Source organism: Rousettus aegyptiacus, unplaced genomic scaffold, assembly GCF_014176215.1.
Source record: "Rousettus aegyptiacus isolate mRouAeg1 unplaced genomic scaffold, mRouAeg1.p scaffold_m13_p_12, whole genome shotgun sequence".
Lineage (NCBI taxonomy): Eukaryota > Metazoa > Chordata > Mammalia > Chiroptera > Pteropodidae > Rousettus > Rousettus aegyptiacus.
Genome location: NW_023416287.1, coordinates 56253420 through 56268376, shown reverse-complemented (window position 1 = coordinate 56268376; position 14957 = coordinate 56253420). Strand labels below are relative to the sequence as shown.

At 37.4% G+C, this 14957-nt stretch overlaps 1 protein-coding gene across 2 annotated transcripts in view; it reads left to right on the top strand.

The window, feature by feature from the left end:
• The first annotated feature begins 246 nt into the window (after positions 1–246).
• Positions 247–14957, top strand: part of ABHD3 (abhydrolase domain containing 3, phospholipase) — a 37618-nt gene continuing 22907 nt past the window's right edge. The window contains exons 1-4 of one of the 2 annotated variants that reach the window (XM_016162861.2): positions 247–546; positions 1107–1270; positions 2299–2481; positions 14907–14952. In XM_016162861.2, the coding sequence (XP_016018347.1) occupies positions 385–546; positions 1107–1270; positions 2299–2481; positions 14907–14952 (555 nt within the window). In that variant the 5' untranslated portion in view covers positions 247–384. The remainder of the gene's footprint in view (positions 547–1106; positions 1271–2298; positions 2482–14906; positions 14953–14957) is intronic. The other variant, XM_016162771.2, reaches the window with a different exon arrangement.

Below are 14957 nucleotides of genomic sequence, written 5' to 3'. Positions count from 1 at the left end.
ATTTCCTTCTCCAAGGTCGGAGTCCTCTCTGTCTCTCCAGTAGTGTCTGTCCTCGACTTTCCAGGGGTACACCTGGCTGACTGAGCCCTGGCGGGAGACCCCTGGGAGTCCTTGGGTAGCGGGGCTTGGAACCGCGCCTCTGGAAGGTTGCTGAGTCGCAGGCAGTGGGGGGCGGCCCCAGCTAAGCCGGGGCGGAGCCGGCAGCGTCCGGCGGCCCGGGCTACGCCTCCCGGGGCAGATCCGCCGCGCTAGTTGGCGGAAGCTGCTCTCTGCCTGGCAGAAGACGCTCCGCTCTAGGCCCCGCAGCCGCGCTGCCGGGCTTGCGCCCCCTCGTCGATTAGCTGGCTTCCCTCCGCGGGAGAGGCGCGCGGCGCCCCACTCGCCATGCAGCGCTTAGCCATGGACCTGCGGGTGCTCTCCCGAGAGCTCTCCCTCTACCTGGAACACCAAGTCCAGGTTGGGTTCTTCGGTTCGGGAGTGGGCTTATCCCTGATCTTGGGCTTCAGCGTCGCTTATGCTTGCTACTACCTGAGCAGCATTGCCAAGGTGAGCCGAGGGGGGTGGGGGGAGCGCGGGCGCCGAGGAGCAGGGCCACTGGCGGCTTTGCTCAGAGTAACAGCATCGGGCGTAGCAGGAGGCTTGCCGCTGGCAGGGGCGGGTGGCTGGGGCCATCCTGGGGGCAAGCATTCTGCTCCCGAGTTGTTGCCCTTTCCCGGGCATCTGATGGATGGCCTTGGAGCGCGCGCGGGAAAGCCGCCCACCCCCACTGCCCGCCTGCCTGTGGGTCCGGCCCGGGTCCGCGGACCGCAGACTGTACCCTCTGACCTCCGCGCGCGCGGCGCCGGCCTGTCACCATTCGCTACCCCGGCAGAGATGGTCGGCTGTAGCACGTTTGAGAATAATTTGCGTATTTCAACTTTCGCCTTTCCCTTGATAAACCACTTAAAGAAGTCTGTTGTGACCGAATTATTTGCGTCAGGCTTCCAGAAGGAAATGTAATCTGAGAGTCTGCGCGCTCCAGGGACGAGTCTGTAATCGTTCCTGATTCGATGGGCAGAAACTTTCCTCTGATCTAGATCTTTCACTGATACTGGCTTCCCCTACAGAAGCCCCAGTTAGTGACGGGCGGTGAGAGCTTCAGCCGCTTCCTTCAGGACCACTGTCCCGTCGTGACAGAAACGTACTACCCGACTGTCTGGTGCTGGGAAAGTCGAGGACAGACACTGCTGAGACCTTTCATCACTTCCAAGCCCCCGGTGCAGTACAGGAAGTAAGTACATTTCCTTTTTCAGTCATTTATTCAAAACCACACTTTTTTGCATACTCCCAGTTCCTGGTTAATAAAACCTCTGGTTTAGTAAGTATATAGAAAACAAAAGGGGGATGAAAATGGAAAGTATACCCACCACCCCACACCCACCTAGATGCAGGAAAATATTCAGGTATTGCCTTTCACCACTTTTTTTCGGTACCCTGATGTAAATGGTTTATTTCTAGGATGAAGAAATGTTTGGGGGTTACTCTTTCCCAATTTGTCATACATCTGACATAGATCCTTTGGTAATATTTTCGAATTCATTGATGCTGGGGATGTGGATGGGGGAGAGAAGGATTAATTAATTTGGATTTTGTGCAATGGACCCTTCTGTTAAAGGACTTAATATTGATAAGCAAATGGCTCCTTGATGATAAAGTTCTAGAGGTGTTAAAGATGTGACCCAGCATATATCAGTAACCAGGAGATTAAAATTGTGCCTGTTATTAATTTTCCTGAGTCATCTAGGCCTTCTGGAGTGCCTTTTGTTGCCTGGAACTTGTACTAATTGGGGAAATTCTTTATGTTCATAGATACTATGTGAAAAGTACTTTAAAATATTTAAGAAGCAAATTTTGTAATAATACACTGTGGGAGACTGCACTATTGAGTCAAGGAGCCAGAAACAGTGATCAGATCAGCATTTTACTTATTTATAATTTCCTGATGAATTATTTGGGTGACCTCAATCAAATAGGGGTTAAATGTTGGGTATTTTAGAGAAAAGAAGAAATGGTTAAGATAAATACTTGAACTACTTTGAAGTTCGTTTTTATAAACTACGTTTTACAGGCGTTGCTGGAAAGACTTTATGGTACTAATTTTGTAACATTCTTGTAATGAAAGAAAGTGATGTGTGTGTTAGTGCTGAAAGTAGTTATTTTGAGATGACCAAATAATATATATTTATAGAATTAAGACACTAATATTAAGACAAAACTAGGAACGCTTAATGAGTATGTCTTTTGAATTATTTCTTTTAGTGAACTTATTAAAACTGCAGATGGAGGACAGATTTTATTGGACTGGTTTGATAATGATAACAGTAAGAGCTATATGGATGCCAGCACCAGACCTACTATCTTATTGTTGCCAGGCCTCACTGGAACAAGCAAGGAATCGTATATTCTTCATATGATTCATCTTAGTGAAGAATTGGGATACAGGTACCAGTGAAAGATTTTTTCCATTTTTCACTTAATTCATTCTAAGTGAAGCAAAAATATATTTACGTGTTTATTTCAGAAATACTTGTAATTTCTTGCGTGGATTAAGTAATCCCCTAAAATATTTTTTTTTCCCTCTGCTTCGTCTTTTCCCCTTTTTTTTTTTTTTAAGAAGATTCATAACTTAATCATTTTATGGGAAGTAGCACTTAGCATAGCAGGCACTCAACAGATTTTGGTTGAATGGATGAATGAAATTAGAATCACTTAGGAATTGACAGAGGATCCAGGTCTGAGAAGCAGTAGGCCCCACTGAAGGGAGTGCTATGCAGAATGGCAATTACAAACTTCTGAGAGAATACACAGTGGCTCTCAAATCACAATCTATATTTGACCTTAGATCCACTTACGTCATTTCATTGGCTCAAATCCCAAGTGTAAAACATATTCAGAATCAGCTTGTAAGTATTTTTATTTTTCCAAAGGTGATTCATGCCATTTCTCTCTACCTGCGTTTGCAGGTACACATGACTAGCATCCACTTGACGGACACTAGATACACCATTTACACCATTTTTGAGTAACTATTTTTCAAATCAGTTACAATTTAACTTTTTGCAAGTGATTTAGCAACTTTAAATTTCAGTTCAGTTCTAAAATCTTAAAGCAGAATCACTGAAAGGTCCTGCTTTTTTGTGCTTCAGTCTTTTTTAGCTGATGGTAATTATTGTAATGAAACACTCTGAGTTGCATTTAAAGTAGAGTTGTATCTTTTGATAAAGGGGAAATACTTTTTTGTGTGAAAACTGAGATTGAGTTTATATTAATAAAAACATTTTGATATAAAGGGGAAAATGCCCTAAGAGCTAATTCAATTTTGACTAGTCGACTGTGATCTTTTACTAATAAAGCCTATTTTGTATAGCCTATTTTGTATAGTGACAGTCCTTTTGAAGTGACAGTCTTTCAGAAGCTTTGGTATAGTGTTCCAGAGCTATGGTTCCAGTGAAATTTGCGCTAATAGCAGAAATTCATCATTATTCCATGTTTAAGCACCATCCAGTTAGATGTGAGGCTTGATTCCAATTTTTCTAAAATTTAGTCATGCTCAGAAAGTACAGATCATAAAGCCTTTTGTATGTATTTAAATTGCTGATTCTATACTTGACCTGAGCTTGTCTCCCAAGACTTAGAAAGAAAGTGCTTTTAAAAACAATGTAGTTCAAACTCAGGAACTGCCTCATAAGCCCTGGAGTTGCCAGAGTGCATGGCTTTCTTTCATCATTTATGAAAGTTGCCAAATCTTATTACCATGCTATCATTACACTATGCTTTAAAGCTGTCGGAAGGTTCTAGCTTTCCTAACATTGAAAATCTCTTCTATTGATTCAGAACTTTTATTGAGAATGCATGACATAAGGAATGCTTTGCACTAGGTACTATGAAGAGATACAAAGAGTTCTGAGTTGTCCTTACCTCAAATAGCCTGTGAGAGAAGACTGGACAAGGTCACCGTCAGCTGCTTGGGTTTAGGGAACCGAATGAGACTCATCTTGAAGGAAGAAGAATGCATAAATAAGCAATGATCGATAAACTTTCAATGGGCTTTGGGCCAATCCTCATGTATTTTCAACTGCAAAGAATCTCTGAATCTAGGTATGACAGAGTGTATCAGTTAGCCTTTGCTCTATAAAAAACTACCCCCAAAACTTAGTGGCTAAAACCAACAACCATTCTGCTTACAAATCTGTAGGTCAGCATTTTAGCATGAGCTCAGCTGAGTAGTTCTTCTGGTTTTGGCTGAGATCATTTGTGCATTTGTGCTCAGCAGCAAGGACAACTCTGTGCTTGAGAGCCCTCAGCAAGAATGAATCATCTCAGCTACACATGGCCTCTTATCTACCATCAGGCTCTTCTAAGTTTGTTCATTTGCTGGCAAAGGATTCCAGGAGACAAAAGCGAGAGCTGCAAGGCTTTTTGAAGCCCAAGCTGAGAAGTCTAACAATGTTGCTTCTGCTGCATTCTAATCAAAGCAAGTCACATGGTCACTCAGAGTTAAGAGTTTCAAGGGAAATAGACCCTGCCTCCTGATAGGAACTGCTACAAAATACTCTTGCAATCTATGGGAGATAGCCAGGTGGTTTCATAGACCAAGGACATAAAAAATGGATCTGGAGGATTGGTCAGATCCTTAGGTAGCAAAACAGATCCAAGTCATTGCTACTGTAGCATGGGCTCTAGTAGGTAACATAGCTTATGGAAGACTGTGTGACATGGGGCAATGTGCATGGGCTTTAGAGCAAGGCCTGGGTAAATGTCGGAACTGTCTCTTATTGAGTGACCCTGGGCAATTAATTTTTAAGTCCCCAATCATAATTTCTCACTACAGAGAGTTCAAGTAAATTCGAATACATAAAGTACTAGGTTTGGTGCCCTGAACAAAGTGTGTCTTCCCACATCTTCTATTTGCTGATCAAAGTAGAACTTTTTTTTTTATAACTTAAAGAGAAAGTGCAAGAATCCTACCTCTTGGAACTATAAACATCTAGTTTCTTTGGCAGGAATGCTTGGATATTGTTATTGTGTCTCCTACAATAGAGTTTCATAGGCAGTATGAACACCCCAATATCAGGGTGTACACTCACCTTTGGACCCCAGTTACTATCTTGTGTAAAGGTTGAGTGTATAGGGAGGGTCATGAATTCTGTCAGGTTACCAGGGTGCTGTTCATGCTTTATTGGTGAGATACAGTTTAGACATTAGAAAGAACCTAGCTCCTGACATATGGACAAATGAAACTTTTTAAACAAATGTTTTCCTATACCTGAAAACTAACAAAGACACAAAACTTTACTGTTAGGTCTCCTAATTTAAAATTAATAATGGGTGAGATGGAAACTAAGCTAAAGTTTAAGATAATTGTGAACAAAAGTTTTATAAAGAAATCAAAGGTAAACAGAACTGAATGGGGAAATACTTGGCTTGCCTTCACGTTGTGCATCTTCATAGGCAGAGTGTCATATGTACTCCCTGAACAAATTTGCCTCTGGAAGGAGAAGAGAATTGCTAAACTAGAAAGTCCCATTTTTCCAAATTTTAGCAGATAAGTCCTCTGTCTCCTGGAGAGCAGGTAAAGCGAGAAAGACCAGGAGCTCTGGAGTATGTTAACAGAGAAGCTCTCCTCATAGAAACCAGAGGACTGGAGAAAAAGTTGTTCGCTTTAGTAAGTTATACCTATTTGATTGATAAAGTAGTTAGAAATCTAATCCATTCATTCAAGATTTCTTTTTTAAAAAAAAATCTCTATTCAATAACACATCCTAAGAAATGTTATTTTGTGTGTCTGAATAATATTGTTTTCTTAAATCTTTTTCCCATTTTCCAAAATAATTTCCATCACTACAACTAAAAACAAGGAGAAATGCAGTAACTCTGAGAATATCCAAATCATTTTTGACCTCTTTAATTGAGAGCCTTTATCTACTATTTTCTTCTACCCCCAACTCAATGAAAGAGCGACCCATCCAGAATTATGTAATAATAAGTTCATTGAAATCTAGATCAGTCATTAAGTATTTTGGTATTGTGAAGTACAGCATCAGAATGTATATTCCAAAAGAGCATACAGTCTTGTTGAAGTGACTAAGAGTATGCATTGGTAGGGAAGAAATGCATTAGAGAGCTCCAGAATTGACTGCAAATGACAAAAAAAACCCTCAAAATAACAGTGACTTACAGATATAAGTTTATTTCTCATGTGAAAATCTGAGGAAGTGGACTGGAGCTTATATGATGTTCTGTAGTGTCAGGAAACTAAGTTTCTTATATCACGTTGCTTCATAACTGATGGCTGCTTCAGTTCCAGCTATCACATCTGCAGCCAACACCCAAGAAGGAGAAAAAACAGAGAATAGAGAATGCACCAACATCCTTTATGGATGCTTTTCAGTAACCGCACACCACTTTTACTTATATCACTTTGACCTGCTGTTTCTTAGCTTTAAGGGAAGTTTGAAAGCAAAGTCCTTTTCTTAGGCAGCCATGTACCAACCGCAATTGAAGGATATTGTTACTGAGGAAAAAGGGAAGATAGATATTGGGAGATAACTGACAGCCCCTAGCACTGAGTGATCAGAGTGTTACAAATGCCAGGATTCTGGAATATCAGGAAAAAAAGTGAGGTATTTTGTGAAGGGAAGGAGTAAATCACCAGTTCCAACTGAAAGGGCAAGGAGAACAAGGATGGATAATGCAAAATTTGAAAAGATTCAGGGTAGCGATGAGGAATGAAGCCTAGCTTACTGCTGGAAGTTAAGATGACTTCAGGAGACAAGAGCAGGAGTGGATCACACACTTGACTTTTAACTTTCCTTTCCTTTACTATATTTCTTTACTTTCCAGTTTGGAGTTTGGGCCTGTGTAGTTTTGACTTCCACAAACTAGCACCAGTGGATACTAAGCTTTTGATGAAGTTTAGCTACTTTTCCTGCAGCATTAGAAGTGCATTGGCGGGTCATCTATAAACTCTTCCTGAGGGAGGAAGGAAAGCAAGGTAGTGAAAGGAAGAAAAATGAAGTGGTGAAACAGAAGGGCGAGTTCTGACTATTCTCAAATCTAAAAGCAGTATCTTAGATACAAAGTCATTTTAAATTAACATAATATTTTTATCAAAATATTTTTATCATTTTTTTGTTGTTAAAATAATATGGTTTTTAATATTTTGAGAATGACTCAGTTAATGATTATTCATGAGACTGGCTAGATGAAATAATACGTATTAGAAAGCACTGCATAAAGATATTTCTGGAAAAAAATTCAGGAGGATACTGATAAGTGATCCCATTCTCTAGAGACTTAACAATATCTACCTAATTGTTAGATATTCCACTATAAAATGATACCTCAATTAACAGACTTTCAGGGACAAAGCTCTTTTTATCAGAGCTGGCATACACTCAAAGGGTACTCTGTTCGTTCAGTGCACTCATCTACTTCGGAAAAAGAGACTTTACTGTTACTAGCTTAGCTAGCAGGGGGAGCAAAGTGAGGTAGTTAAGTGGATTCTTGAGTCAGATATGCCTGGATTCAGATCTCAGCTTTGTCACGCGCTACCTGCATATTCATGGACAAATCATTTAATCTATACCTAAGTTTTCTTATCTATAAAGATAGCTATATCCCATACAGGTGAAAGGATTGCATGTATAAATATGAAAAGCATTGACTAGTACTAGGCCCATAAAGATTATTTTAAAAGTATTAGCCTTAAAACATAAAGGAGTAAATCAGGCCATTGTCTAGTTTAAGGAGCCTCACTCTTTTAATTTGGTCAGATGGAAATTGAGGTACTTATTGCCTAGGTCCTATTATCAGGCAAGAAACCAACCCAAGAGAGACTAGCAATAGTAGTGTGCCTAGCCAGGCAGTGAGTGGTACAGGGAGAAGGAAGGTAATGCTTTGCTACAATGGAGTGGCTGCTGGAATCTATATCCTGGAACACGTATATGTCTCTGAATTGGTTTTAGGTAATGAAGTTTCCAGCAGTGACCTATGACACTGGTATAATTCCTTTTAGCTCAGAGCGCTATGAATGTAGAGTGCTTTTGTTGTTAGGTTTTCTGTAGTCTAATTCAACTAGGTCTTTAGTTGACAGAATCTACAAAAATACCAAAGAGATCCAGCTAGAATTCAAATGACTAAGATAAAATATAAGAACAGTGGAAAGCAACTGAGTAAATGTTAGGGAAAATGAGAGAGCTAATAGGAAAAATGTTAGAGATAATGGGGAAAAAAGATTCCAATAAAATATTTTGAGATCGCTGAAAGAGAATACCTGATGCTAATAAGGTTTTCAGCTGCCTTGTGCTAAGGATAACTTTGACTCTTTTTTCTAGTTGTGGCCACTGATTTTGAAATATTATGCCTAAAAAATGAAATGTATTACTTAAATATGAACTTGTTGGTCTTTAAAAAAAAAAATCATAGGGCCGCTTAGAGCTTATGAGCACCAAGAGATAATCAGAATTGCCATTTTGGTTTGCTGTAATTAAATTAAGTTTGTTGAGTGCTTGCCACATGATAGGCTCTATATGAGGTGCTAAACATATTATCTTATTTAATATGTAATTCAAAAATACATATTATTATCCCTATTTTACCAACTAAAAACAGAATTATAGTGTTAATGATTTCACCAAATTACATAGTATGTGACAGGGTTAATTTAAGATTCAACTATGAAACCTTGCTACAGATAAAAGTATGATTTCTGTTGGGCTCTTTGAAATGTTGATCATTCTTGAAAACTCTTCTTTATGACTTTTTTACAACCTTGGCTGTCTCAGGCTCTTAGCTTGGCAAAAACTAGCTCCTCAAATCCCATGATTTTTGTCTAATGTAATATCATAAGACTCCATTTTATCGGGAAGATTCAAGATATGACAGGAAAACAAGTCATGTTTCCTACTCAGGGAATAGATTTTGTAGGGAAAGAGTTGAAAAAAGAGAACACAGTTCTTGAATTATGAATTAGCTTTCACCATTCTCCATTACCATGTAATAATCAGGAGTTAGGTACATAGTACAGTCAGGAATATATTCTTGTTAATTATTGCATTTTATTTCTGATGCTTCACATTCTATAAAAAAGTACATGAATTGCGTTAACTTGTTTTAAGACCTTTATGATCTCAGTAAGGTTGAGAATGTTCAGCTATTACCATTTTTTAAAAAGAATATATACTATGTTGTTGGATATAGTGTTATATAAATGTAAATTAGGTTAAGATAGTGGATTATGTTATTCAGACTATTTACATCTTTACTAACATCTTTTGTCTCATTGGTAGAAGGATGTTAAAATCAACTATGATTGTGAATTTTCTGTTTCTCCATTTAATTCTGTCAACTTTTGCATCATGTATTTGGAAGCTTTCTTATTAGTCACGTAAACAGTTATGACCATTAGTCTTCCTATGAATTAACTCTTTTACCATTATAAAATGTCCTTCTGTATCTTTGATAGTGACATCTACTTGTAGTCAGTCCAGTCTTCTTATGTTTGCTGTTTACATGATACATCTTTCTTTATAATTTATCTTTCAAAATCCTATGTCTTTACATTTAAAGCGTGTTGCTTGTAAATAGTATACAGTTGGGTCTTTCTTTTTTATCCAGTCTGACAATTTCTGCCTTTTAATTAGAGATTTTATTCCATTTACATTTAATGTAATTATTGATATGATGAGTATAAGATTTACCATTTTATTAGTTTTCTGGTTTTTTTTTTTTTTTGGTTCCTCTATGCTCCCCACTACTTTTTTTTTTTCCTTTTAGGTCTATGAGTTTGTGTATTTTTATCAAATTTGGAAAATTTTTGCCATTATTTCTTCAAGTATTTTTCTTCTCCATTCTCTCTCTCTTCTCCTCCTGGGACTACAATTTTGAGTATGTTGGATATTAGGATAGTGTCCTACAAATCACTGAAGTTCTATTCATTTTTTTCAATTATTTTTTCTCTCTCATCTTTAGATAGGATATGCAGTTTGCAAATCCAGTGAATTTTTTATATCAGGTATCGTATGTTTCTGGCCTACAATTTTAATTTTTAAACAGGTTTTATTCCTCTGCCGTGCTTTCCTATTTTTTTAATCCATTATGAGCTTATTTTCCTTTATGTCCTGGAGAGCATAGTTATAATGGCTGTTTTAAATCTTTATCAATTTTTTTTCATCCATTAATTCTGACATTTAAATCATCTCTGCATCAGTTACATTGATATTCTTATCTCTTGAGTATGGATCATGTGTTCCTGTTTTTCTGTGGTCTAGTAATTTGTGTTCTGGACAATTTGAATGATCCATTGTAGAGACTCTAGGTTCTGTCATATTTTTGCAAAGAGTACTGATGTTTGTTTGTTTGTTTTACCTTGAAGTTTGGCTAAACTCAAACTTCAAGGTTTGTTTCCTCTGTGGTAGACAGCAGCTGAAATCAATGTTCAGTTTTTTTATCCTTAATTGGCGGCTTAAAGTCAGTGTCACATATATATAAATGGAAAGTCAAGCACAGCTTTGGGCCCAGTTTTTATCAAGAATTAAGTAATCTCAAAAAAAAATGTTAAGTAAAATAATTAAAAAATAAAAAGAATGACAACAAAAAGAATTAAGGAGTCTCTCTCTGTGTTTCTCTTTTCTGAGATTTCTCCCTTTATTTTCTAATGGCTATAGTTGTACTGAACTCTGTTTTCTGATTTTTTCAAGACCATGAGACTGACCACTTCTATTTGACTTTTACCCAACACTGAGTAATGCTAACCAGTCCCTCCATGCAGGCAAAAAGCTGTCGTAACAGAAAACTTACCCAATGCCATTTTCTTTTTTCAAGTGTCAACTCACATTCAGTTTCTGCTTGCTTTTGATTGTCCGCCATTGCCTTTAGAATTTGTCAAGTTTATAGTTATTATTCTATGGCAGAATTGGCCCAATAGGATCTACTCTGACATTTCTGTAAGTAGAACTTCCTTGCCTTTTTTTCTTAGGCTGGCATTCAGAACTCTATGCCTATTTTGGTCCTAACCTATTTTTCCATTCTTATTTTTTATCATTACCCTCTATATTGCATGTTTGAGCTAAGATAATCTAGTTTTTCATCACTTAGAAAGTGTTATATATACCTACCTTATATCTTGCTCATATTGCTCCCTTCAACTCATGTTATATCCTACACTTTTTTTTTTTGCTGAAATCTTTACCATTTTTCCAAATCTCAGCATAAGATCTGTCTGTGTTTACCATGAATCATTTCCTAATCAATTTTGCCCATCCTGACCTCATAAAGCTTTATTATCTGTAACACTCATTGGACACTGAATCATATACTGCCTTGTTATATCACTTTTGTTGTAGTACTCAACTGAAAATATAGTGCATTTCTTTTCAACCTGATTAGATTATACTCTCCTTGAAGCCAGGAACTTTATATTTTTATTTCATTTTTCTCCTATAAGCTCTAATTGAATCTTGAAATTAGCTCAGTAAATTTTTGAATGAGTCATTCCATTATTAATATTCACATAAAGTGCTTAGAACATGATCTGGCATATAACAAACACGAATAAATGTTATCTGTTTATTGTTTTTGTTGTTGTTGTTACTATTATTATTATCTGAAATTAGTGTAGTGATCTCTGAATGTTCCTCTCACTCCACCCTTTGCTGATTATTTCTATCCATAGACTCAAAGACTTGTGAATCTTAGAACTGAAAAATATTTAAAGTCATTGATAAAATCCCTTTATTCTGGTAGATTATTGGGCTTAGCAGATTCAAGACTCTCTGGTCCATCTCATTGTAATGGTGGTTCTCAAACGGGGGTCTATAGGTAGCCCCCACTGCAAAGAATCCTTTGATCCAATTGTCCATACTGCTAAAGGTTAAGAAATCCTGTTCTGTAAATATGTCTCTGCCTTTTATGTAACATTTGTTAAAGTTCACTGCTTCCCTGGTGTTCCATTGTCACAGGAAGTTCTTAATACCAGATTTATTCATTTGCTATTTCTTCTCTTTATATTTTCCCTGTTTTGAGGAGAAAGTTTAAACAGTTAAAATATGCAGGAAAAATAAATTTTGCAGAATAACGTGTACATACTCTTTAAAGTTGTTTGGGAAAAATTGTAAAAATTATTTGGAAGAGCCGTTACAAAGTTAGCAGAGGCTTATCGAGCACCTTGGGAATAGTAGTTGTTTCTATTAAACAAAAATTTTAACTTTCCACGGTTGAAAGTCTTTTTAAAAGAAAGGATTTATTAGGCCATTTCTAGCAAAAAAAAAAAAGAAGAAGAAGAAGAAGAAGAAGAAGAAGAAGAAGAAGAAGAAGAAGAAGAAGAAGAAGAAGAAGAAGAGGAGAAGGAGGAGGAAGAGGAGAAGGAGGAGGAGGAGGAGGAGAGGAGGAGGAGGAGGAGGAAGGAGGAGGAAGAGGAGAAGGGAGGAGGAAGGAAGAAGAAAGAAGAAGAAGAAGAAAGGTCCTGGCATAGAGTCCAAACCACCAGCAGCATGGCTAGGTAGAAAAGACAAACATTTCTGTGGTCCCCGCATTTTGCAAGCATTTTACAAATCAAGTAGGGGAAGAAAGACGTAAGCCGTTCTGAAAGGATTTACATTAGCTATATATATAGATAAGGGAATGGGTGATGTCAAAACGGGTCTAGTCATGGGATAGGCACAGTAGAGTCTGTAAAGCTCATGTGTAAACAAGAAGCAGAGACTCCTGGGGTTCAACCGCACACCTGACTATTCTTTTTAGATAATATTGAAAATAGTCACCTGGACGTGAATTTAATAATTCTAATGTGTACTAAGGAGTGTGAGCAGTCTTTTGTTGGTTTTCCCCTGCGATTGTTAATCGAGTAACCCCTTTGTGTCTCTTCCTTCTATCCTCTGGCTACTTTAATTTTAATTTAGTACATTTCAGAATTTTTTTCTTTTAATTTCACAACCAGCTCTTTTAGCTTTATGTGTAAAGGTTTCCCTGATGACTGCCAGGGCAGAAAAAGGATTAAATAAAAGAAGCTGACTGCTTGTCACTAACTGGATTGAGATGGAGGGACAGAATAGCAGCTCTCATTCTGCCTTCCTCTACAGCCACTTTGTTCCTTCATTCTTCCTTATCTCTCTGCCCCATTTCCAAGGCTAGACGTATATACAGTGATGACTGCTACTGATTGAACTTGTCAGGAACAAAGGCCCATGCAGGCATCAGTACAACTCTTCCTCTAGCAATAGATGCCAGAGCTGTGATCCACTTTACAAAGTTGCCTGAAGAAAAGTGCAGATATTCCAGTCTGCAGTTTGGAAGAAAATCCCAGATGTATAGGCTGCTTTTTCATGAGTTTGCAATCACCTTTTTCTTTGCCCTCTCTAGTTCTGTTCTCTCACTGGCAGTCACATGATGATATCTTGCCCCAGAAGCCATTTTTATCCTTAGGGAATGTTTGGACTCTAAAATAGGTTCTTTTCTGAATGACTAAGAGCTTTAAGGTTCTCACAATTAATTTTTGCCCCAATTCCTATGTAACTTAGGTGATTATGCAAGTAAATACAAGTGGCTAACTTGAATTTTATTTATGTCTAGTGTGTCTTGCCATTTTTTAGCAAGAAAAGATTAAGGACTAACTGACCCTACTCTAACTTCTCTGCATGTTTTTATAGTATATTTCAGATCTTTCTTTGAATAGTTAAAGAAATGTAATATTCCTAGCTTTTTTTAAAGTTAGAATTCTGAGATTTTTAAATATTTCTTTCAGTTAGACCTAATAAAATTCTCTACATGACCTTTCAGATGCAAGAAAGAATTCCTTTTCAGAAATGTATCCTGAATGTCACATTGAAATCTAACCCCTCTGAAAAGAGTCAGAGTTGTTGAATGTTTTGTAAGCCAGTCAGCTTACTGGTGCTTAGAACCCATGCAATGATGAGCAGCACCCTGAAAAAAAGAAATTAGAACCTTAAATAGTCTTGATTGGATAAGTAAATAATCAAAAACAAAATGAATTTTAATCAACATGACTATAGATTCACTAAAGCAAAGAGGATTTTGTTTGAGAATGACAAAAAATACGTATCTGGGGTTATGGCTGATTGAAAGTTCAGTGAGAATTAAATATTTTAAATGCAGAATAATTTTTTAAAGCTAGCATGAAGCCCCAACTGTCATTTCTAGTAATAGCTAATGGTCATTGTGTATTTACTATGAACTAAGACTGCTTTGAGCCCTTTATGTGTGAATATTGACCCAAGAGAGGCAAACAGGATTATAGAAAACACAGATAGTCTTTCCTCCCCTAAATCAACTGAACATCCAGCAGTAGCATGGGGGGGCCCATCCCGCCATCTCAGGTGCTAGGTCCTTGCAGCTCTACCTGTGGTAATGTTTTCACTACAGATAAAATTCTAGCTTCCGTGTTTGCTGAACCTAGAGGGAACAAGAACTACTTCTCAGGATAGGAATAGATACTTATTAAAGTTACAAATAGAATAAGTAGAAGATTTTTTAAATATTTGAAGTAAAAATATTCAGATCTGACTTGTATTTAGAATTGTTTTAATAACCTTTATTGGAGGCCTACACATATGCATAGGAAGAAGTAAATATTCTGCTTTTGGTTGGAAAATTTAACATCACTTCGATATACAGTTTTCTGATTTGAATCCATGTATTGAATTTAGAGAACTGGAAATTTATTTTAGTGCATTTAGATGAAATTGTCAAGCATTCTCATGTCTTTGGAACAGATTTTAAAAATCTTTTAGTGCTCTAAAAGAGAAAAGAAACAACAAAAAAATATAAACTTTTTTTCATAAGATAATTTTAATAGTATATTGCGAGCAAGAATCGTGTAAAAATAACAAAAATATTTTCCTGGTTTTCAGATGTGTGGTTTTTAACAACAGAGGAATGGCGGGGGAAAATCTCTTGGTAAG